Genomic DNA, 25,387 nt, shown 5'->3' with positions numbered 1-25,387 from the left:
CATTTCATGCAAAGATGGGCTCGATAAAGGACAGAAATGATATGAACCTAACAGAAGCAGAAGATATTAAGAAGAGGTGGCAAGAATACACAGAAGAACTGTGCAAAAAAGGTCTTCACGACCTGGATAAACATGATGGTGTGATCACTCATCTAGAGCCAGACCTCCTGGAATGTGAAGTCAAGTGGGCCTTAGAAAGCATCACTACGAACAAAGCTAGTGGAGGTAATGGAATTCCAGTTGAGCTCTTTCAAATCCTGAAAGATGATGCTATGGAAGTGCTGCACTCAATATGCCAGCAAATTTGGAAAGCTCAGCAGTGGCCACAGGACTGGAAAAGGTCAGTTTTCATTCCAATCCCAAAGAAAGTCAGTGCCAAAGAATGCTCAAACTATTGCATAATTTCACTCATCTCACATGCTAGTAAAGTCATGCTCAAAATTCTCCAAGTCAGGCTTCAGCAATACGTGAACCATGAACTTCCTGACGTTCAAGCTGGTTTTAGAAAAGGCAGAGGAATCAGAGATCAAATTGCCAACATCCACAGATCATGGAAAAAGCAAGAGATTTCCAGAAAAACATCTATTTCTGCTTTCTTGACTATGCCAAAGCCTTTGACTGTGTGGATCACAATAATCCGCGGAAAATTCTGAGAGAGATAGGAATACCAGAACACCTGACCTACCTCTTGGGAAATCTGTATGCAGGTCAGGAAGCAACAGTTAGAACTGGCATGGAACAACAGACTGGTTCCAAATATGAAAAGGAGTATGTCAAGGCTGTATACTGTCACCCTGCTTATTTAACTTATATGCAGAGTACATCATGAGAAATGCTAGACTGGAAGAAGCACAAGCTGGAATCAAGATTGCCGGGAGAAATCTCAATAACCTCAGATATGCAGATGACACCACCCTTATGGCAGAAAGTGAAGAGGAACTGAAAAGCCTCTTGATGAAAGTGAAAGAGGAGAGTGAAACAGTTGGCTTAAAGTTCAACCTTCAGAAAACGAAGATCATGGCATCCGGTCCCATCACTTCATGGGAAATAGATGGGGAAACAGTGGAAACAGTGTCAGACTTTAATTTTTTGGGCTCCAAAATCACTGCAGATGGTGACTGCAGCCATGAAATTAAAAGATGCTTACTCCTTGGAAGAAAAATATGACCAACCTAGATAGCATGTTCAAAAGCAGAGACATTACTTTGCCGACTAAGGTCCGTCTAGTCAAGGCTATGGTTTTTCCAGTGGTCATGTATGGACGTGAGAGTTGGACTGTGAAGAAGGCTGAGCACTGAAGAATTGATGGTTTTGAACTGTGGTGTTGGAGAAGACTCTTGAGAGTCCCTTGGACTGCAAGGAGATCCAACCAGTCCATTCTGAAGGAGATCAGCCCAGGGATTTCTTTGGAAGGAATGATGCTAAAGCTGAAACTCCAGTTTTGGCCACCTCATGCGAAGAATTGACTTATTGGAAAAGACTCTGATGCTGGGAGGAATTGGGGACAGGAGGAGAAGGGGAGGACAGAGGATGAGATGGTTGGATTGCATCACTGACTCGATGGACGTGAATCTGAGTGAACTCCGGGAGTTGGTGATGGACAGGGAGGCCTGGCGTGCTGCTACACATGGGGTCGCAAAGAGTCAGACACGACTGAGCGACTGAACTGAACTGAACTGGTGGATAAGAATCTGCCTGCCAATGCAGGGAACACATGTTCAATCTCTGGTCTAGGAAGATTCCATATACTGTGGGGCAACTGAACACATGCCTCGCAATTACTGAGCCTACGTGTTGTAAGTACTGAAGCCTGTGTGCCCTAGAGCCTGTGCTCCACAAGAGAAGCCATCACAAGGAGAAGCCTGAATGCAAGAACTAGAAAGTAGCCCCCAGTCGCTAAAACTAGAGAAAGTGCACATGCAACAACAAAGACCCAGCACAGCTAAACCTACATAAAAAATAAAAAACTAAAACCTACATGAATAAAGAAACAAAAAAAAAATTTTTTTTAATCAGTTACATGCCCAGAACTACACCCAGACATAGAGAGAAAATGACCGTAATATAGATGTATGTACATTTCCTACAAACTACACTTAAGATACATCTATACATATCTCTATATTAACATACATGATAAAACAAATAATGAACTATTTCAAAATATAAACAAAACATAACCTCAAGACATTATAGTCCTTGCTGAAAGAAAAATAGGAATCAGATGTTAATTTTTAACAAAATAATATAGAGGTAGAAAAGTTAAATTATACATCTTTTTGTGTATTTGTACAATTTGCAATGATACTCTTTTCATCTTCCAATTTCCATAAGCCACCACACTGAGTATTCTAGCAGTTTCTTCTGAAATGGATGCTTTATTTCTAAACAATAATTCACTATTTCTATTTTTAACATACCTATATCTAGACAATATTGTCCTGTGGGAGATGAGAATTTATTAGTATAGCTCCATCTCCACTTCATACAGAACACACATAACACACATAATTCCTGTTACTCCATTTCCCCCAATATATTTAGATCACAACTTTCAGCTGTTAGAATTTCATTTTATCATCATTCTGACTATGTAAACAAAGCTTCCTGATCAGACAACTATGATTATGTTTCATTTTTTGTATTTTCTTGGACTTAAATATGTCTCTTTATTTCATCTTATAAATTTTTTCATCTTGACCTACAATTATTTCCAAATACTGAGATAAATATTCCAAACTCCAAATAACAGTTTTCCTTTTATAAGGAAATCTCAAATCATCAGTCACTTCTCATTTGGTGTCGCCCTTCATAGCTGCTTTATCTATCTAATCCATTTTGAAGTGAATATTTTCTATGCCTGATACCTAGCAATAGCCCTGACACTTTCATTTTCCTTCATGAGTTCTCAAGATTTCTGGAGCCATGACTTCCTATGACATGACTTCAGGCATTTGGATGAGAAAAGGGAAAAATGGGTAAAAATTTTGTCAGACACACTGGTCTGAAAATACCTTTTATAAAATCAATACCCAGTTTGATAGTTGGTCTTAAATTCTGATGCTGTTGTGAACTCTGATCCTTTATCTATGACCTGCTACATTTCCCTGAAAGTTTTTGCAATTTTCTCTTTTATCCTGGTATTCTGAAATTTCATGACCCTCTATCATGAGGTGAATGTTTTTATTTCACTCACTCTGCTAGACACATCAAGAGAATTATCTATCTACATGGCAATATTTAGGGGTCTTTTCTCCAGAGTGTTCACTCTCTGGAGTTTTTCTCTTGCTGCTGAATTTCAGGAAGCAGGATGCAGAATAGAGCTGAGTCTGAAGTCAAGATGTGGATTCTTCCCTAAATTTTCTTCCATGCTGTGACTTCACTATTTCCTCCTGTCTCTGCCCAGTGTCCTCGGCGTAGGGCCTCTTAGATTCCACTTCTCTAGAGAGATCCTCTTCTCTCATCCGACTGGGGGAACACAGTGATCTGATAAAGTGAAAGTGTTAGTGTCTCAGTCATGTCCAACTCTTTGTGATCCCATGGACTGTAGCCTTCCAGGTTCCTCTGTCCATGGAATTCTCCAGGGAAGAATACTGGAGTGGATTACCTTTCCCTTCTCCAGGGGATCTTTCTGACCAAGGGATCGAACCTGGTTCTCCTTCACTGCAGTCAGATTCTTTATCTTCTGAGCCACTAAGGAGTTGTCAAAGAGTTGTGGCTAGGTGAACTACTTTTATCAGCCGTTGTCTCCCCCTCTTCTGTTTTTCACCTGCTACTTCTAAATGTGGAAACTTACAGGCTGATAGGGATATAAACAACTTTTCCTAATTATGTATCTTCCTTTTCTGATATTTAGGGCACAACTTAATCTTCTCTGTGCTGTGCTTAGTCACACAATTGTGTCTGACTCTCTGCAACCCCATGGACTGTAGCCCGCCAGGCTCCTCTGTCAATGGAGATTCTCCAGGCAAGAATACTATAGTGGGTTTCCACGACTTCCTTCATGGGATCTTCCCAACCCAGAGATCAAACTCAGGCCTCCCGCATCAGAGATGGATTCTTTATCATCTGAGCTACCAGGGAAGTCCAAGAATACTGGACTGGGCAGCCCATCCCTTTTCCAGGGGAATCTTCCTGACCCAGAAATCAAACCTGGGTCTCCTGCATTACAGGTGGGTTCTTTACCAACTGAGCCAGCAGGGAAGTATGTTCCTTTTCTGATATTTAAAATACAACTTCATCTTCTCTACTGGCTTTACTATCACCTCTCAATATGTTTTCTGTGTTTTAGAAGTTTGTTAAAGATCTATCTGTTACTGTTTCCTGGCTTCTTCTTGTCCAACTTTAGAAGACTGATTCTCATCTGTAATAGGTCATAGTTATTGTAGAGACATCCTGACAGGTGACAGGACATTGTTTCTAAATTGCTATGAACAATCATAACTCTTTAAATGTAAATGTTTTATATAATGTTCTTTGTAAAAATTATAGACCACCAAATTTCTTATTTTGGCAAGCACTGTTTCTCTAGAACCAGACTTCTGGACTAATAAAATACCTTTATAGGCACCTTAAACCTGAATAGTACAATTTCTTGTGAATCTAAACTTTTAGATCACTTCCCAGAAAGTAGATGTTATATCAGGCTATGTCACTAAATTTCTAGGATTTCCGTTTAGGCTTTAGTAAGGAGAGTATCCAGAGAAGGAAATGGCAACCCACTCCAGTATTTTTGCCTGGAGAATCCCAGGGACAGAGAAGCCTGGTGGACTGCCATATGGGGTCACACAGAGTCGGACATGACTGAAGCGACTTAGCAGCAGCAGCAGCAGCAGCAGCAGCAGCAGCAGCAGCAGCAGCAGTAGCAGCAGCAAGGAGAGCTTCCATTTTCCCTTTAGAAAACTTTAGAACATTGCATTTTCAGAATGAGGTGGCAACAAATTGGCCTTTCCATAATAAACACATTATGTAGCCCCAGGCCAATTCATGCTGGGAGTGCCTGCTACACATGACCTCCCATGAAATCCAGATGCTGTTTTATTGCTTTTGTTATTTTCCACAGTGTTTCACTCCTGTCTGTCATCCTCCTGTATTATGTAAAGATGTCCCAATACCATCCCTTCATTAAATCTGAAAACATTAAGCTGCTCAAACAGAGATTTACATAATTCTGTAAGAGCAACAAGATGGAAAACACTCCCAGTCTCTTTCCAATATCTCTTCTGCAGTCACCCTGCTCATCATGTACCATACCTGTGACCTCTGGATGCTTCAACAGCAGGAGGAGCCCATATCTCAGAGTGGTGCTTGTCGTCTCTGTCCCAGCTCCAAACAAATCAAATACAGAGGTTGTCAAGTTTTCCAAAGTAAACTCCAATTGTTGATTTTGTTTTTCCTAGGAATGATTTGATAAAATTGTTTGACAAGCTAGTTTATCAGAATTGCTCTTAATCCAAAATAGCTCATGGTCTTTTAAAGTTAAGGCAACATACAGACTACTGGGCAATTATAGGGAAAAAGCCACTGTATAGAAAAACAAAATACTATAGATCAGTTGACTTAAATGTCATTTTCTCCTGCCTTATTCCTCATTTGCTTAAAAGTTCCATTCATCAGCCTTTTCTGCATTTAGGTAGTGGTTCAGACAGTAAAGAATCTTCCTGCAATTCAGGAGACTCAAGTTTGATTCCTAGGTAGGGAAGATCCTCTGGAGAAGGCAATAGCTTCTCCATCCCCTGGTTATTGGAATGGCTACCCACTCCAATATTCTTGCCTGGAGTATTCCACGGACAGAGAGAAGCCTGGTGGGCTACAGTCTGTGAAGTCGAAATGAGGCAGACGCAACCGAGTGACTAACACATTCACTTTCAGGCTATGCAGCTTAATTTTTTGCCAGCAAGATATAAATAGATGCCTACTGGTACACTTCCTCTTTCATACTCAAAACAAGTATTTGATAGATTGAAAGTGATTTCCATACAAATGGAAATCAAAAGAAACCTGGAGTAGGAATACTCATATCAGGCAAAATAGACTTTATAATAAAGACTGGGATTTCCCTGGTGGTCCAGTGACTAAGATTCTGCACTCCCAATGCAGGGGGCCCAGGTTTGATCCCTAGTTGGGGAACTAAATCTCACATGCTGCAACTAAGTGTTCGCATGCCACAATTAGAAGATCCTGCATGCCACAACTAAGACCTGGCACAGCCAAATAGATAAAGATAAACACATAAATTAAATAAAGACTGTTACCAGAGACAAGGAAGGACAGTATATAATGATCAAGGATAAATCCAAGAAGATGTAACAATTATAAATACATATGCACCCAACATAGGAGCACCTCAGTGTATCAGGCAAGTGCTGCTGCTGCTGCTGCTGCTGCTAAGTCACTTCAGTCGTGTCCGACTCTTTGCGACCCCAGAGATGGCAGCCCACCAGGCTCTCCCATCCCTGGGATTCTCCAGGCAAGAACACTGGAGTGGGTTGCCATTTCCTTCTCCAATGCATGAAAGTTGAAAGTGAAAGTGAAGTCTCTCAGTTGTGTCCTACTCCTAGTGACCCCATGGACTGCAGCCTATCAGGCTCCTCCGTCCATGGGATTTTCTAGGCAACAGTACTGGAGTGGGTTGCTATTGCTTCTCCCAGGCAAATGCTAACAGCCATTAGAGGGGAAATCTATAGTAACAAAATAATAGTAGGCAACTTAAACTTACAGCACTGGACAGATCATCCAGACAGAAAATTAAGGAAACACAAGCCTTAAATAACCCATTAGACTAGATAAACTTACTGTCCTAGATGTTAATTGGAAATTCCATTCAAAGGCAGCAGAATACACTTTTTTGTCAAGCACACATGGAACATTCTCCAGGATATCATCTTGGGTCACAAATCAAAGCTCAGTAAATTTTAGAAAATTGAAATCATCTCAAGAAACTTTTCCAACCACAAGGCTATGAGATTAGATATCAATTACAGAAAAAAATGTATAAAACACAAGCAAATGGTGGCTGAACAATACGTTATTAAATAACCAATGGATTGAACATGACTGAGCACACACACCCCACATTGCAACCAATGGTATTATACATAATATTATACACAGAAAATCCTGAAGATGCTACCATAAAACTACTAGAGCTCATTGATGAATTTGGTAAAGTTGCAGGATACAAAATTAATACATAGAAAAGAAATCTCTTTCATTACTATACACTAACAATGAAAGATCAGAACGAGAAATCAAGGAAACAGACTCATTTGCCATCACACCAAAAAGAATAAAGTAGCTAGGCATAAACCTACCTAATGAGGCAAAAGATCTGTACTCAGAAAACTAAAAGATCCCAATGAAAAAATCAAAGATGACATAAACAGATGGAGAGATATATCATGTTCGTGGATCAGAAGAATCAATATTGTGAAAATGACTATACTACCCAAGGCAATCTACAGATTCAATGTTCAGTTCAGTTCAGTTCAGTTCAGTCACTCAGTCGTGTCCAACTCTTTGTGACCCCATGAATTGCAGCACGTCAGGCCTCCCTGTCCATCACCAACTCCCAGAGTTCACTCAGACTCACATCCATCAAGTCAGTGATGCCATCCAGCCATCTCATCCTCCGTCATCCCCTTCTCCTCTTGCCCCAATCCCTCCCAGCATCACAGTCTTTTCCAATGAGTCAACACTTTGCATGAGGTGGCCAAAGTATTGGAGTTTCAGCTTTAGCATCATTCCTTCCAAAGAACACCCAGGACTGATCTCCTTTAGAATGGACTAGTTGGATCTCCTTGCAGATTCAATATAATCCCTATCAAATTACCAAGGGCATTTTTCACAGAATCAAAACAAACAAACATAAAAAGCACTTGACAAGTAAAAGTAAGCAGGCTGTTTAATACTGAGCAGAAGGGACTGCTAACATGCAAAAACATTGTGAACCTGTCCTTAGGCCAGTATTAATTTCACGATGCAGTTGCAACCTCCAGTGGTCCAGTGCCATGTCTAATATCAAGTAATAAACACCCTCAAGGGAGAACAAACACTCTGAATGAGTATACTTTTTAGAAAAACTTATCGTCTTTGACTTTACACAAGCTATAAGCTTGTCAATTCAAAACTATTCTAAAGTCAGTTAGAAAAGCAGTGAACTCACAAAATAGTACTAGTATTTTGATTTCTTGAATTGGATTTGAAGATAAAGTCGTTATGTGTACATAGTCTCTCATTCTTAGGCTATAGAAAATACTGCTGAAAGGAATTATATAAAACAATGTTGAAAATTTAAAGAGAACCTATATAAATAAAGGGCTTCCCAGGTGGTGCTAATGCTAAAGAATCCACTGGCCAGTGCAGGTAGATGGAAGAGACACAGGTTTGATCCCTGAGTTGGGAAGAGCTCTTGAAGGAGGACTCAAGTCATCCACTCCAGTATTCTTGCAGGGAGTATCCCATGGACAGGGGAGTCTGGCAGGCTGCAGTCCACAGATAGTACTGAAGTGACTTAGCATGCATACAAATAAAAAACCTTCCTTGATATAGATCAAAAAGACTCAGTATTATTATGATAGCATTGCTGAATTAATGTCACAAAGAAGGCAGTTGAGTTCAGTTCAGTTCAGTCACTCAGTCGTGTCCATATCTTTGTGACCCCATGAATCACAGCATGCCAGGTCTCCCTGTTCATCACCAACTTCCGGAGTTCACTCAGACTCACAGCCATCGAGTCAGTGATGCCATCCAGCTATCTCATCCTCTGTAGTCCCCTTCTCCTCCTGTCCCCATTACCTCCCAGCATCAGAGTTTTTTCCAATGAGTCAACTCTTCACATGAGGGGGCCAAAGTACTGGAGTTTCAGCTTTAGCATCATTCCTTCCAAAGAAATCCCTGGGCTGATCTCCTTCGGAAAGGACTGGCTGGATCTCCTTGCAGTAAAAGGGACTCTCAAGAGTCTTCTCCAACACCACAGTTCAAAAGCATCAATTCTTCAGCACTCAGCCTTCTTCACAAGCCAACTCTCACATTCATACATGACCACTGGAAAACCATAGCCTTGACTAGATGGAACTTTGTTGGCAAAGTAATGTCTCTGCTTTTGAATATGCTATCTAGGTTGGTCATAACTTTCCTTCCAAGGAGTAAGCGTCTTTTAATTTCATGGCTGCAATCACCATCTGCAGTGATTTTGGAGCCCAAATAAATAAAGTCTGACATTGTTTCCACTGTTTCCCCATCTATTTTCCATGATGTGATGGAACCAGATGCCATGATCTTCATTTTCTGAATGTTGAGCTTTAGGCCAGCTTTTTCACCCTCCACTTTCACTTTCATCAAGAGGCTTTTTAGTTCCTCTTCACTTTCTGCCACAAGGGTGGTGTCATCTGCATATCTGAGGTAATTGATATTTCTCCAGCAATCTTGATTCCAGCTTGTGCTTCTTCCAGTCCAGCGTTTCTCATGATGTACTTTGCATAGAAGTTAAATAAGCAGGGTGACAATATACAGCCTTGATGTACTCCTTTTCCTATTTGGAACCAGTCTGTTGTTCCATGTCCAGTTCTAACTGTTGCTTCCTGACCTGCATACAGATTTCTCAAGAGGCAGGTCAGGTGGTCTGTATTCCCATCTCTTTCAGAATTTTCCACAGTTTCTTGTGATCCACACAGTCAAAGGCTTTGGCATAGTCAAGAAAGCAGAAATAGATGTTTTTCTGGAACTCTCTTGCTTTTTTGATGATCCAGTGGATGTGGGAATCTGATCTCTGGGTCCTCTGCCTTTTCTAAAACTAGCTTGAACATCTGGCAGTTCACAGTTCACGTATTGCTGAAGCCTGGCTTGGAGAATTTTGAGCATTACTTTACTAGCATGTGAGATGAGTGCAATTGTGCGGTAGTTTGAGAATTCTTTGGCATTGCCTTTCTTTGGAATTTGAATAAAAACTGACCTTTTCCAGTCCTGTGGCCACTGCTGAGTTTTCCAAATTTGCTGGCATATTGAGTGCAGCACTTTGACAGCAACATCAGGGCAACCCAAGACGGGCGGGTCATGGAGGAGAGGTCTGACAGAATGTGGTCCACTGGAGAAGGGAATGGCAAACCACTTCAGTATTCTTGCCTTGAGAAACCCATAAACAGTATGAAAAGGCAAAATGATAGGATACTGAAAGAGGAACTCCCCAGGTCAGTAGGTGCCCAATATGCTACCTGAGATCAGTGGAGAAATAACTCCAGAAAGAATGAAGGGATGGAGCCAAAGCAAAAACAGTACCCTGCTGTGGATGTGACTGGTGATAGAAGCAAGGTCTGATGCTGTAAAGAGCAATATTGCATAGGAACCTGGAATGTCAGGTCCATGAATCAAGGCAAATTGGAAGTGGTCAAACAAGAGATGGCAAGAGTGAACGTCAACATTCTAAGAATCAGCGAACTAAAATGCACTGGAATGGGTGAATTTAACTCAGATGACCAGTATATCTACTACTGCAGGCAGAAATCCCTCAGAAGAAATGGAGTAGCCATCATGGTCAACAAAAGAGTCTGAAATGCAGTACTTGGATGCAATCTAAAAAACGACAAAATGATCTCTATTTGTCTCCAAGGCAAACCATTTAATGTCACAGTAATCCAAGTCTGTGCCCAACCAGTAACTCTGAAGAAGCTTAATTTGAACGGTTTTATGAAGACCTACAAGACCTTTTAGAACTAACACCCAAAAAAGATGTCCTTTTCATTATAGGGGACTGGAATGCAAATATAGGAAGTCAGAAACACCTGGATAATAGGCAAATTTGGCCTTGGAATGCGGAATGAAGCAGGGAAAAGACTAAAAAGTTTTGCCAAGAAAATGCACTGGTCATAGCAAACACCCTCTTCCAACAACACAAGAGAAGACTCTACACATGGACATCACCAGATGGTCAACACTGAAATCAGATTGATTATATTCTTTGCAGCCCAAGATGGAGAAGCTCTATACAGTCAGCAAAAACAAGACCAGGAGCTGACTGTGGCTCAGATCATGAACTCCTTATTACCAAATTCAGACTTAAATTGAAGAAAGTAGGGAAAACCACTAGATCATTCAGGTACGACCTAAAGCAAATCCCTTATGATTAAACAGTGGAAGTGAGAAATCAATTTAAGAGCCTAGATCTGATAGATAGAGTGCCTGATGAACTATGGAATGAGGTTCGTGACATTGTACAGGAGACAGGGATCAAGACCAGCCCCATGGAAAAGAAATGCAAAAAGCCAAATGGCTGTCTGGGGAGGCCTTACAAATAGCTGTGAAATGAAGAGAGGTGAAAAGCAAAGAAGAAAAGGAAAGATATAAGCATCTGAATGCAGAGTTCCAGAGAATAGCAAGAAGAGATAAAAAAAAGTCTTCTTCAGCAATCAATGCGAAGAAATAGAGAAAAAGAACAGAATGGGAAAGACTAGAGATCTCTTCAAGAAAATTAGAGATACCAAGGGAACATTTCATGCAAAGATGGGCTTGATAAAGGACAGAAATGGTCTGGACCTCACAGAAGCAGAAGATATTAAGAAGAGGTTGCAAGAATACACCGAAGAACTGTACAAAAAAGATCTTCACGACCCAGATAATCATGATGGTGTGATCACTCATCTAGAGCTAGACATCCTGGAATGTGAAGTCAAGTGGGCCTTGGAAAGCATCGCTACGAACAAAGCTAGAGGAGGTGATGGAATTCCAGTTGAGCTATTTCAAATCCTGAAAGATGATGCTGTGAAAGTGCTGCACTCAATATGCCAGCAAATTTGGAAAGCTCAGCAGTGGCCACAGGACTGGAAAAGGTCAGTTTTCATTCCAATTCCAAAGAAACAGGCAGATAGGAAGTTTCAAAAATCCATCCCTCCACTGAAACAACAACTGATCATGCACAAAGTGTCTGAGCAACTACTTTGGGACTCTGGAAACTAGTTAGACACTTGCCGCTGATGTGCTTAAGTGCAGTGTCTGATAAACGTGACATCTCCCATGCTGACTAACATTCCTCATAACCCAGTTACAAGGCAGACAGTTATGGAGAATGTGGAATTTATTTGCGGTGTAGCCAGTGGATCTCAGAACAGGAAACTGGACCACATTCTTCTACATTGGAGGCTGGCACAGAAAGCAGCCATTGTTTCAATCTCCACGACTTTCATTGAAAACATAAAGAGAATGCTTTCTTTTCCCATTTATATTTAGGTACAGGTATTTAAGAGAATCTCTGTAAGGTCACTATCTGACTATGGAGATAACAGAACAGAGAGTCAGGTGACCACACAAGATAAGAAAATAGTCTTGGCAAAAATAATCTAGAAAAGTTACTACACAAAGGAATTAATACAGTCTTCTTCAAATAACAATAACAATTGTTAGAAGAGTGTAAAATCTTATTTCCAGAGTTACCACATTACATTATATAAATCATGTAAGTATGGTCCATTAACAACTGAAAAAAAATGGACACAAACCACTGTTGCGGAAACCCAGACACTGGACTTACTAGATTAAAAACTATAAGATAGGTGTCTTAGGTATGTGCAAAGAGATGAAGGAAACCATGTATAAGGAACTAAGAATATCAGAAAAGTATAAGAACAGTTAGGGAATATCAATAATGAGAACAGCATTGTAATAAAGAACCAATAGAAATTCAGGAGCTAAAAGTACAATACCATAAAAATTTAAAAACTTACCAGAAACTTTCTGATATTGTACTTTTTACAATAAAAAGTAGTACACTGAAGTAAATCATTCACTACATCTAATCATTATAAACTGTGTAGATAAATATCCTATCTATAATGTAATATAGTATAGCCATAAAAAGGAAGGAAATCCTGCAATTTATGATTGCATGGATGGGACTTGAAGACATTATGCTAAATGGAATAAATCAGGAAGAGAAAATAAAATATCATATTGTCTCACATATACGTGGACTATGGGCTTTCCCAGTGGTACAGTGGTAAAGAATCTGCTTACCAAAGCAGGAGACACAAAAGACCTGGGTTTGATCCCTGGGTCAGGAAGATCCCCTGGAGTAGGAAATGGCAACTTATTCAGTATTCTTGCCTGGAGAATCCCATGGACAGAGGAGCTTTGTGGGCTATAGTCCATGGGGTTGCAAAGAGTCGGATACAACTGAGCGACTGAGCATGCACACATATGTGGACTATAAAATAAAAATCTGAACTCATAAATGCAGAGAACACGTTGGTGACTGTCAGAGATAAAGAGGGGTCAAAATGAATGAACGTGGGCAAAAAGTACAAACCTCCAGTTGTAAAATATAAATGTCTTAGTTATATACTATACAGCATGATAACTGTAGTTAATACTATATTGTAAATTTGCAAGTTGCTAGGAGGGTAAATCTTAAAAATTCTTATCACAAGAAAAAATGCAATTATATGTGAGATGGATGTTAATTAGACTTATCTTGGTGATCATTTGGCAATACATGCATATATTGAATCTTTATGTTGTACATCTCAAGGTAATATATGTTTATTATATTAATTTCTCAAATTAGAAATAAAAATCTACACTGTCTACAAGAAAGTCACTTAAGACCCAAATACACAAATATGTTGAATGTCAAAGAAGAAAAAAGATATTGCAAGACTGAGTAGCCAAATAAAGTCTTAAGAAGGCCTGTCCTCAACAGAAGCTAGTTAACCAGAGCCTCACCTGCTGGGGTTTTATCAGACACTAACCAACCTGAGGGTAGAGAAATATCCCATCCAGTTAGCTCTAGCTGTGGGAGAAGTGAAATTCCCAGCTCTGGCCCACTCTCGCTTTCCTGCCCCATCTAAGGAGGGAAAAAAACACTGAGGAACACAAATGAAGTTAACACGCCGAGGCATAGGCTCACTAAAATTTTGCGATCCCTAGCAAAATCACTTTCTTGGTATAAACTGACAAGTTTATTCTAATATCCACATGGAAGTTAAAGAGACCACAAAAGCCAAAACAATCTTTAGAAAGAACAACAAAATTAAAGGACATCTCAATTTCAAAACTAACTACAAACCTAATAATTAAGACCGCTAGATGATGTGATACTGACGTAAGGACTGACAGAGATTATCAAAATAGAATTGAGATTACACAAATAAACCCCCACATTTTGAGTCAACTGATTTCTAACAAGGATGTCAAGATGATTCATGTGGGAAAAACAGTCTTTTCCGCAGACACCAACTTCCAACTCCGTATCTATGTCAATCCATTTTACTTTACACTCAATTAAGGTTTCTCTCTTCCATCCACCTACTCTTTCCCATCACTCTTCTCTGCACTGCTGAATACAGCATATACCCATCTGAAATTCCCTCCCCTGTCTTTCAATGCAAATATATTGTTATATTTCCAACCACTGGACATACAGGAAGGTCAGCTGCCTTAAGTCATTCTTTTCCATTCCCTCACACAGTGTGTGAAATTACCATGACCATCTTCATATTACAGCATGATATTTTGTATTTTCTCAAAATAATAGGACACAACTTAGTGAATAAACAACAACTTGTTTGTAATTGTTTACATTTCACCTGAGGTGTCATTCTGTCTCTCTTTGGGTAGATTCTTATTTCACAAAGAGCAGGATCAATTTTTCTACTTATCGTGCACACAATATGTATTTAAACTGCTTGACAGCATTGCTTCCCTGACCATTAAAATAACTCTGATAAATACAGAACTAGTCAATGAACCACAGAATGCACAATCGGTCAGATAACTGAACTGTCATTAACATTTTACCTGCTCCATTCTGATCAGGAAACAATCAATATAGTCCCGAGGGTTGTTAATATCCAGGGATGCTTTGTGTTCCATTGCTTTCTCCAACACATAACTTTTTAAATTAGCAACATTTTTAATTACTTTGTTATGACTTCCTGGTAAATAATCAATGAGTGCAGGGAAATTATTGCAAACCTAGGAGAGAAACAGTTGTTTATTAAATAGAGATCACTTTAATAATACTTCTATACCATAAGCCAAAACCTTGTCAGAAATGGTATTATAAGTATTAATATAATATGGTCTCTGTATTGAGGGAAATTCTTACCTTACAGGTAAATAATTTGCCATACTGATAGATATCTATGAGGGAGAACATTCTGACCAGGTATCAAATATGATAATCATTTCCTATAATTAAAAGCACTGTTATAAAAATTATCTCATTTTCTTATATCAACTCTTCCCTTCTATCATGAAATATGGGATGGCATGAAATACTATGACCCACATTTTGTAGAGACAAACAACAGTAGTTAAGAGAGTTTGGACAATCTGATATACAGTCCAGAGCTGGTCCCAGATGTTTCTACTGTTGTCTCATAGACTCAAACATAAGATCATATTTGAGGACTGAAAGAATACTAAAAACCACGAAACTTAACTCAGTGTGATTAAGTCACTGGCCCCCAGAGCAATTAAGTGACCTCTGCAAGGTCACATCATTGTCTTTTAGGTAGAAGGCAGAATATGTCAGCTCAGCAAAGATACACCTGTGATGTTGGTTTGTGGTTCCTACACCAAACAACCCCAATCACCTTTGTCATCCCCAAACAATTACCTTGTCAGTTAAGATGCCAACTGAAGCACCAAACACTCCTATCCTAGTCAGTGTCCCCTGGCAGTACTCTCCCCCGTTGAAGGAGACATTCTTTTCCTTTCCAAACACAGATATTTCTGCGAACTTAATATGCCAAAGAAGTCCTTAAGTGGTGACTGGGTGACAAGGCTTGTGGGCAATGGAAGGCTTTCCAGAAGGACATGGATGTCCTTCTACTGCTGTAGGCATGCTTTGAGGAAGCTACCAAAATAGTTTATGGAAAGTGGCTTTGAAAATTGGTGGGAAAACCACTGAACAGTGTCAATAGGACAGAATTACAATTCTGTATTCTGGGCACGAATTTTCCTCTCTATCATTAAAGGGCCCCACCATCGTCCACAGATGAGCACTCCATGATGCTAAGCTCTGGGCAAGACTGTACTGTTCACACATTAACCTCACAGCTTGGTGTATCTGGACCTCATGGAGAAAAGAGAAGAAATGATTCCCACAGAAGAAAGGACCTGGGCCTCACCTGAACCCATGGAGAGCTCAGAATCCTGAGGATTTCGTTCAATCTTTCCATTAGATCTAAAAAAACTGGATCTTTATAATCAAAACGGTTCTGGAAAATAATGGAGCAGATCACATTGCAGGGAGCACAGCCCAGGATGAAAGTGGGGTCACAGGGCAACCCTAAAGAATAACAAACAATTTAAACACATCATTAAAACATACACGAGACATTTGTATTTAAGATAACAGGTAAAGGTAATTTTAGAAACTCTAAAGCAATATTTTGGGCTTCCTTGTGGCTCAGCTGGTGAAGAATCTGCCTACAGTGTGGGAGACCTGGGTTCGATCCCTGGGTCGGGAAGATCCCCTGGAGAAGGAAATGGCAATCCACTCCAGTATTCTTGCCTGGAGAATCCCTTGGACGGAGAAGCCTAGTAGGTTACAGTCCACGGGGTCGCAAAGAGTCGGACACGACTGAGGGACTTCACCTTCACCTTAACCCACTCCAGTATTCTGGCCTGGAGAATTCCATGGATAGTCCATGGGGTTGCAAAGAGTCGGACACAACTGAGTGACTATCATTTTCACAAAGCAATATTTTACCAGCTAACTGTCTTAATAGCAAAGTATTCCACATGCATAAAATCAACACATCACTTTTACCTTAACCTGAGTATGTCATTTCACCCTAGCTATGTAAATAATGGTTTTTGAAAAAAAAAAAAAAAAAGAATCAATTAAAATCCACTGCTTTAACTTGTACTCTTTTCACCTAAGGGGCCTGTTAAGTTGAAGGGAGTGGGGGGAAACAGTTTAAAATACTATTTTATAACATTTAATAACCTAAATTTATCAGTGCTGAATATTATCTGTTTGCAAAGCCTGTAGAAAATAAAGCACTGATAAAGAAAAAAAGAGAATAGTTGAGAACCTCAAAATCCTTTATATAATGAATAGTTGAAAGAATCATCTCTAGAATCAACATGGAAGTTAAACAGAGACTGTAGGTGATTTCATGTACTTAAAGGAACAGATTTTTTTTTTGTCTTTTTTTAAAATATAAATTTATTTATTTTAATTGGAGGTTAATTTTAAAAGCAGCAAGTATCCATGCTGTATGAGAAAAAACTAATACAAATGAACAATGTTGGCCACCACAACATTGTAAAGCAAAAATCCTCTAATTAAAAAAAAATAAAATAAATGAGAACAAGAAAAATAACTTTTTATAAAATGGGTTTCTTGTCTAAAATATAAATTGTTGTTATTGTTCAGTCACTAAGTCATGTCTGTCTCTTTGTGACCTCACAAACTGCAGCATGTCAGGCTTCTCTGTCCATCACAATCTCCCTGACTTTGCTCAAGCTCATGTCCATTGACTCAGTGATATCATTCAATCATCTCCTCCTCTGTTACCCCTTGCCCTCAATTTCCCCCAGCATCATGGTCTTTTCCAATGAGTCAACTTTTTGCATTGTGTTGGCCAAAGTACTGGAGCTTCAGCTTCAGCATCAGTCCTTCCAAAACATATTCAGTGTTGATGATAACACTTTAATGACAGAAAGTGAAGAAGAACTAAAGAGCTTCTTGATGAAGGTGAAAGAAGAGAGTGAAAAAACCTGGCTTAAAACTCAATATTCAAAACACTAAGATCATGGCATCTGATCCTGTCTCTTCATGGCAAATAGACTGGCACAAAGTAGGCACAGTGTCAGATTTCATGCTCTTTAGCTCCAAAATCAGAGACTGCAGCCACAAAATTAAAATATGCTAGCTCCTTGGCAGAATAGCTATGTCAAAGCCAGACAGTGTTTTAAAAAGCAGAGACAGTGTGCATTCCCACCAACAGTGTAAGAGGGTTCCTTTTTCTCCATACCCTCTCCAGTATTTATTGCTTGTAGACTTTTGAATTGCAGCCATTCTGACTGGCGTGAAATGGTACCTCATTGTGGTTTTGATTTGCATTTCTCTGATAATGAGTGATGTGAGACAGCAAAAGAGACACAGATGTATAGAACAGTCTTTTGGACTCTGTGGGACAGGGAGAGGGTGGGATGATTTGGGAGAATGGCAGTGAAACATATATAATATCATATATGAAATGAATCACCAGTCCAGGTTCGATGCATGATACTGGATGCTTGGGGCTGGTGCATTGAGATGACCCAGAGGGATGGTATGGGGAGGGAGGAGAGAGGGGGATTCAGGACAGGGAACACGTGTATACCTGTGGCGGATTCATGTTGATGTATGGCAAAACCAATACAATATTGTAAAGTAATTAACCTCCAATTAAAATAAATAAATTTTGTTGAGGTATGTTCCTTCTATTCCTGCTTTCTGGAGAGTTTTTATCATAAATGGATGTTGAATTTTGTCAAAGGCCTTCTCTGCATCTATTGAGATAATCATATGGTTTTTATTTTTCAATTTGTTAATGTGGTGAATTACATTGATTGATTTGTGGATATTGAAGAATCCTTGCATCCCTGGGATAAAAGCCCACTTGGTCATGGTGTATGATCTTTTTAATGTGTTGTTGGATTCTGATTGCTAGAATTTTGTTGAGGATTTTTGCATCTATGTTCATCAGTGATATTGGCCTGTAGTTTTCTTTTTTTGCGACATCTTTGTCAGGTTTTGGTATTAGGGTAATGGTGGCCTCATAGAATGAGTTTGGAAGTTTACATTCCTCTGCAATTTTCTGGAAGAGTTTGAGTCGGATAGGTGTTAGCTCTTCTCGAAATTTTTGGTAGAATTCAGCTGTGAAGCCGTCTGGACCTGGGCTTTTGTTTGCTGGAAGATTTCTGATTACAGTTTCAATTTCCGTGCTTGTGATGGGTCTGTTAAGATTTTCTATTTCTTCCTGGTTCAGTTTTGGAAAATTGTACTTTTCTAAGAATTTGTCCATTTCTTCCACGTTGTCCATTTTATTGGCATACAACTGCTGATAGTAGTCTCTTATGATCCTTTGTATTTCTGTGTTGTCTGTTGTGATCTCTCCATTTTCATTTCTAATTTTATTGATTTGAGTTTTCTCTCTTTGCTTCTTGATGAGTCTGGCTAATGGTTTGTCAATTTTATTTATCCTTTCAAAGAACCAGCTTTTGGCTTTGTTGGTTTTTGCTATGGTCTCTTTTGTTTCTTTTGCATTTATTTCTGCCCTAATTTTTAAGATTCCTTTCCTTCTACTAACTCTGGGGTTCTCCAACTCTTCCTTTTCTAGTTGCTTTAGGTGTAGAGTTAGCTTATTTATTTGACTTGTTTCTTGAGGTATGCCTGTATTGCTATGAACTTTTCTCTTAGCACTGCTTTTAGAGTGTCCCACAGGTTTTGGGTTGTTGTGTTTTCATTTTCATTAGTTTCTATGCATATTTTGATTTCTTTTTTGATTTCTTCTGTGATTTGTTGGTTATTCAGAAGTGTGTTATTCATCCTCCATATGTTGGAATTTTTAATAGTTTTTCTCCTGTAATTGAGATCTAATCTTAATGCATTATGGTCAGAAAAAAAACTGGTCAACCACTTGTAAAAGAATGAAACTAGATCACTTTCTAACACCGCACACAAAAATAAACTCAAAATGGATTAAAGATCTAAATGTAAGATCAGAAACTAGAAAACTCCTAGAGGAGAACATAGGCAAAACACTCTCTGACATAAATCACAGCAGGATCCTCTATGATCCACCTCCCAGAATTCTGGAAATAAAAGCAAAAATAAACAAATGGGATCTAATTAAAATTAAAAGCTTCTGCACAACAAAGGAAAATATAAGCAAGGTGAAAAGACAGCCTTCTGAATGGGAGAAAATAATAGCAAATGAAGCAACTGACAAACAACTAATCTCAAAAGTATACAAGCAACTTCTGCAGCTCAATTCCAGAAAAATAAACGACCCAATCAAAAAATGGGCCAAAGAACTAAATAGACATTTCTCCAAAGAAGACATACGGATGGCTAACAAACACATGAAAAGACGCTCAACATCACTCATTATTAGAGAAATGCAAATCAAAACCACAATGAGGTACCACTTCACACCAGTCAGAATGGCTGCGATCCAAAAATCTCCAAGCAATAAATCCTGGAGAGGGTGTGGAGAAAAGGGAACCCTCCTACACTGTTGGTGGGAATGCAAACTAGTACAGCCACTATGGAGAACAGTGTGGAGATTCCTTAACAAATTGCAAATAGAACTACCTTATGACCCAGCAATCCCACTTCTGGGCATACACACCGAGGAAACCAGAATTGAAAGAGACACATGTACCCCAATGTTCATCGCAGCACTGTTTATAATAGCCAGGACATGGAAACAACCTAGATGTCCATCAGCAGATGAATGGATAAGAAAGCTGTGGTACATATACACAATGGAGTATTACTCAGCCGTTAAAAAGAATTCATTTGAATCAGTTCTGATGAGATGGATGAAACTGGAGCCGATTATACAGAGTGAAGTAAGCCAGAAAGAAAAACACCAATACAGTATAGTAACACATATATATGGAATTTAGGAAGATGGCAATGATGACCCTGTATGCAAGACAGGGAAAGAGACACAGATGTGTATAACGGACTTTTGGACTCAGAGGGAGAGGGAGAGGGTGGGATGATTTGGGAGAATGGCATTCTAACATGTATACTATCATGTAAGAATTGAATCGCCAGTCTATGTCTGACGCAGGATGCAGCATGCTTGGGGCTGGTGCATGGGGATGACCCAGAGAGATGTTATGGGGAGGGAGGTGGGAGGGGGTTCATGTTTGGGAACGCATGTAAGAATTAAATATTTTAAAATTTAAAAAGTAAAAAACTGAAAAAAAATAAAAGAAAATAAATAAATTTATATTAAAAAATAATAAAAAGCAGAGACATCACTTTGCCCACAAAGGTCCGTATAGTCAAAGCTATGGTTTTTAAAGTAATCATGTATAGATGTGAGAGTTGGACAATAAAGAAGGCTGAGAGCTGAAGAACTGATGCTTTGGAACTGTGGTGCTGGAGAAGACTCTTGAGAGTCCCTTGGACAGCAAGGAGATGAAACCAGTCAATCCATATCAGATGATCTGGTATTCTCATCTCCTTAAGAATATTCCACAGTTTGTTGTGAGCCACACAGTCAATGGAGAAAAGGAAAATTTTACCCACCTGAATAAGAGTTCCAAAGAATAGGAAGGAGAAACAAGAAAGCCTTCCTAAGTGATCAATGCTAAGAAATAGAAGAAAATAATAGAATGAGAAAGACTAGAGATCTCTTCAGGAAAATTAGAGATACCAAGGGAACACTTCATGCAAAGTTGGTCACAATAAAGAATAGAAATGGCATGGACCTAACAGAGCCATAAGATATTATGAGAGGTAGCAAGAATACACAAAAGAACTATACAAAAATGATCTTAATGACCCAGATAACTAAGATGGTATGGTCACTCACCTTGAGCCAGACGTCTTGGAGTGTGAAGTCAAGTGGGCCTTAGGAAACATTATGTGAAAAAGATCCTGGAGGTGATGGAATTCCAGCTGAGCTATTTCAAATCCTTAAAATAATGCTGTTAAAGTTCTGCAGTCAATATACCAGAGAATTTGGAAAACTCAGCAGTGGCCACAGAACTGGAAAAGGTCAGTTTTCATTCCAATCCCAAAGAAAGGCAATGCCAAAGAATATTCAAACTACTGCACAATTTCACTCATTTCACATGCTAGCAAAATAATACTCAAAATTCTCCGAGCAAGGCTTCAACAGTATATGAACCAAGAACTTCCAGATGTTCAAGCTGGATTTAGAAAAGGCAGAGGAACAAGAGGTCAAATTGCCAACATCCGTTGGCTCTTAGAAAAAGCAAGAGAATTCCAGAAAAACATCTACTGCTTCACTGACTACACTAAAAGCCTTTGACTGTGTGGATCACAACAAACTGGAAAATTCTTAAAGAGATGGGAATACCAGACCACCTCACCTGCTTCCTAAGAAACCTGTACGCAGGTCAAGAAGCAACAGTTAGAACTGGACAGAGAACAACGGACTTTTCAAAATTGGGAAAGAAGTATGACAAGGCTGTCTATTGTCACCCTGCTTATTTAACTTCTATGCGGAGTACATCATGGGAAATGCTGGGCTGGATGAAGCACAAGCTGGAATCAAGATTGCTGGGAAAAATATCAATAACCTCAGATATGCAGATGACACAACCCTTATGGCAGAAAGTGAAGAAGAACTAGAGTCTCTTGATGAAGGTGAAAGAGCAGAGTGAAAAAGCTGGCTTAAAACTCAACATTAAAAAAACAAAGATCATACTATCTGGTCCCATCACTTCATGACAAACAAATGGGGAACAATGGAAACAGTGACAAACTTTATTTTGGGGGACTCAAAAATCACTGCAGATGGTGCCTGAAGCCATGAAATTAAAAGACGCTTGCTCCTTGGAAGAAAAGCTATGACAAACCTACATAACATAGTAACAAACAGAGACATTACTTTGCAACAAAATTCCATCTTGTCTAAGCTATGGTTTTTCCAGTAGTAATGTATGGATGTGAGAGTTGGACCATGAAGAAGGCTGAATGTGGAAGAGTTGATGCTTTTGAACTGTGGTATTGAAGAAGACTGTGGAGGAGTTCCTCAGACTACAAGGAAACCAAATCAGTCAATGTAAAGGAAATCAACCCTGAATATTCTTTGGAAGGACTGATGCTGAATGCTTTGGTCACCTGATGCCAAGATCTGACCCATTTGAAAAGACCCTGATGCTTGGAAAGATTGAAGGCAGGAGAAGGGCATGACAGAGGACGAGATGGTTGGATGGCATCACTGGCTCAATGGACATAAGTTTGAGCAAGCTCCAGGAGATGGTGAAGGACAAGGAAGCCTGGCATGCTGCAGTCCATGGGGTCGCAAAGAGTCAGACACAACCAAGGGACTAAACAACAATACACAGTTAAAAACGTTAGCAGAGTCAATGAAGCAGAAGCAGATGGATTTTTTAGAATTCCCTTGCCTTTTCTGTCATCCAAAAAATCCTTTAAGTTAGGCTTCAGCAGTACATGAACCAAGAACTTTCAGATGAACAAGTTGGATGTAGAAAAGGCAGAGCAACCAGAGATCAAATTGCCAACATAGGCTGGATCATAGAAAAATATGAATAAAATGTAAAATTTCTATTTCAAACATAAATCTGAGGTAAATGAAGCAGAAAAGGTAAATTGATGAAAATTTTTTAAAAACTGTCTTCTTAGGAATTAATTGTTAATCATTTATTTCAGATCAAAAATTAATTATTTGGGCAGAGTTTCCCTATGTGAACATCTGGGATATTTTTCTGTGTAGCTAGCAACAGATTAGTATATTTCAATCAGTTTTAAATGCATCATTTAAATCAAGATTATCATATTTCCAGTAAAGAAATCACATTAGAGGAAAAGTTTTCTTTTTTGGTAGGAGATCTATAAAGCAAAATTGCTGCAATGAAATAATCAATGAAAATTCATTATGTGGAGAGATAAAATGTTCATATCTATAGATTAATAATTACTTGAATAAAAAAAATATACTGACAGAGTGACATCAAGAAGATGGTGACCTAGCCCTTGTTCTCCCATAGAAACACTGATTTAGAAATGATAAATGCGGTAAAAATTTTAATGAGGTTTTCAGAATACAGTTAAGTGTTGCAGTACCATAGATGAGTACACAGCTAAGAACAGCCATATTAAAATTATAGAAGTTCAATTTCATTTTTCCTGTATTAGCAACTCCCCTAACCTGGCACAACTCAATGCTGGAAGAGAATGTCCAAGGTGGTGACTATTCCATTGCAGAAAAGAGAAGGATGAAGTATGCCTCCAATGAACTGACTTTTCAGGGGCTTCTTTAGGAAGTGGTTTCTGTCTTAACTAACTTGGGGTGCTCTCAGAACTAGGATAGTATGGATGTCTGGGACCACTGAGAATAAAGGAAAGTGAGGATAGTGGTTTGCTATGGCCAGCATGGCTTGGCACAGTCTAGAGAAAGTGAACCACTTCAGGCTTTTTCTTGAAGGGCATGGGAGAGGAGTAGAGCTGCACCTGGTACTCTGGCCTTTTGCAGGGCTACCCAAGGGAATGGTATCTGTCTCATCTGATTCAGGGTACTAAGGGGGAACTTGCTGCAGACAGAAAACAAAAGGAACAAGAGATTACCTGAAATGAATTTGGCAAGCTTCACTAATTGTGAAATTCTGCACTCAAGGCCAGAGAAGCTGCATCTTCATTTTCAAAAGAAAAAGATTTCGGAGGCCCCCAGAATCCCTAGCCAAGATACCTGGTGAGAGTTTGCCTCATATAAAGACTGGGCCACAATAATGTAAAGCAATTATCCTCCAGTTTAAAATAAATGAATTAAATATAAATAATTAAAAAAGAAGGAAGAATGAGCTGTGAACTACCCATTTAAGAAAAAAGAAAGAGTGGGAAGATTGGCAATTTTTTTTTTTTTCAAAATCCTGGATTTTAACATGAAGTTACAAAACACAAAAAGAAGCAGGAAACATGGCTCAAAGGTAGAAAATAAATCTCTGGAAACTGACCCTAAAGAAATGGAGATATTACTTACATGAAAATAATTATTTTAAAATGTGATAAAGATGCTTCATCAGTTCAAGAAGATGATTCATGAACAAAATGAGACTGTCAACAAAGAGACAAAACATACAAAAAAAATCAAATAAGGGCTTCCCTGGTAGTCCAATGGTTAAGAATCTGCCTTCACATGCAGGAGACATGGGTTCCATTCCCAGTTGGAAAACTAAGATCCCATATGCCTCAGAGTAACTAAGTCCATGCTAATATTATTTAATCAGAAGATCAAAAGGGGAAAATATGAAAAAAATGAAGAAATCCTAAGGAACTTATAGAACACCAATAATTATATCAATATGCATATTATAGGGAAGAGAGATAGAAAGGGACAGAAAGCTTACTTGAAGAAATAGTGGCAAAAACTTTCCATATCAGGGGGAAAACTGACGCTCAGATTCTAGAGGCCAACACACTCTAACTAGGATGAACAAAAGAATCCACATTAAAATACATTATAACCAAATTGTCAACAGTCAAAGATAAAGAGAGAAGTGTGATAACAGCAAGGAAATAGTGATTTGTCTCTTACAACAGAAGCATCATACAACTAACAACAGGTTTCTAAGAAGAGATGTTGGAGGCCAGAAATGAGTGGGATGATAAAGCAGAAAGAAAAAAAAAATGTCAATCAAGAAAACTCTTAACATATTTGGCAAAACAATT

General features: G+C 39.0%; 2 protein-coding genes across 2 annotated transcripts in view; one reads left to right on the top strand and one right to left on the bottom strand.

Annotated features, from left to right (window-relative positions):
* The window catches only part of CYP2C19 (cytochrome P450 2C19), a 252,248-nt gene that overhangs the window by 134,630 nt on the left and 92,231 nt on the right, over window positions 1–25,387 (top strand). The window lies entirely within an intron of this gene.
* The window catches only part of LOC101105314 (cytochrome P450 2C19-like), a 48,383-nt gene that overhangs the window by 12,947 nt on the left and 10,049 nt on the right, over window positions 1–25,387 (bottom strand). Inside the window, exons 4-6 of the mRNA XM_060405036.1 lie at window positions 16,122–16,282; window positions 14,785–14,961; window positions 5,254–5,395 (exon numbers count right to left, since the gene is read on the bottom strand). Coding sequence (XP_060261019.1) covers window positions 5,254–5,395; window positions 14,785–14,961; window positions 16,122–16,282 — 480 coding nt within the window. The remainder of the gene's footprint in view (window positions 1–5,253; window positions 5,396–14,784; window positions 14,962–16,121; window positions 16,283–25,387) is intronic.

Source organism: Ovis aries, chromosome 22 (genome assembly GCF_016772045.2).
Source record: "Ovis aries strain OAR_USU_Benz2616 breed Rambouillet chromosome 22, ARS-UI_Ramb_v3.0, whole genome shotgun sequence".
NCBI lineage: Eukaryota > Metazoa > Chordata > Mammalia > Artiodactyla > Bovidae > Ovis > Ovis aries.
The sequence above is the reverse complement of the archived record's forward strand: the minus strand, read 5'-3'. Positions and strand labels throughout refer to the sequence as shown.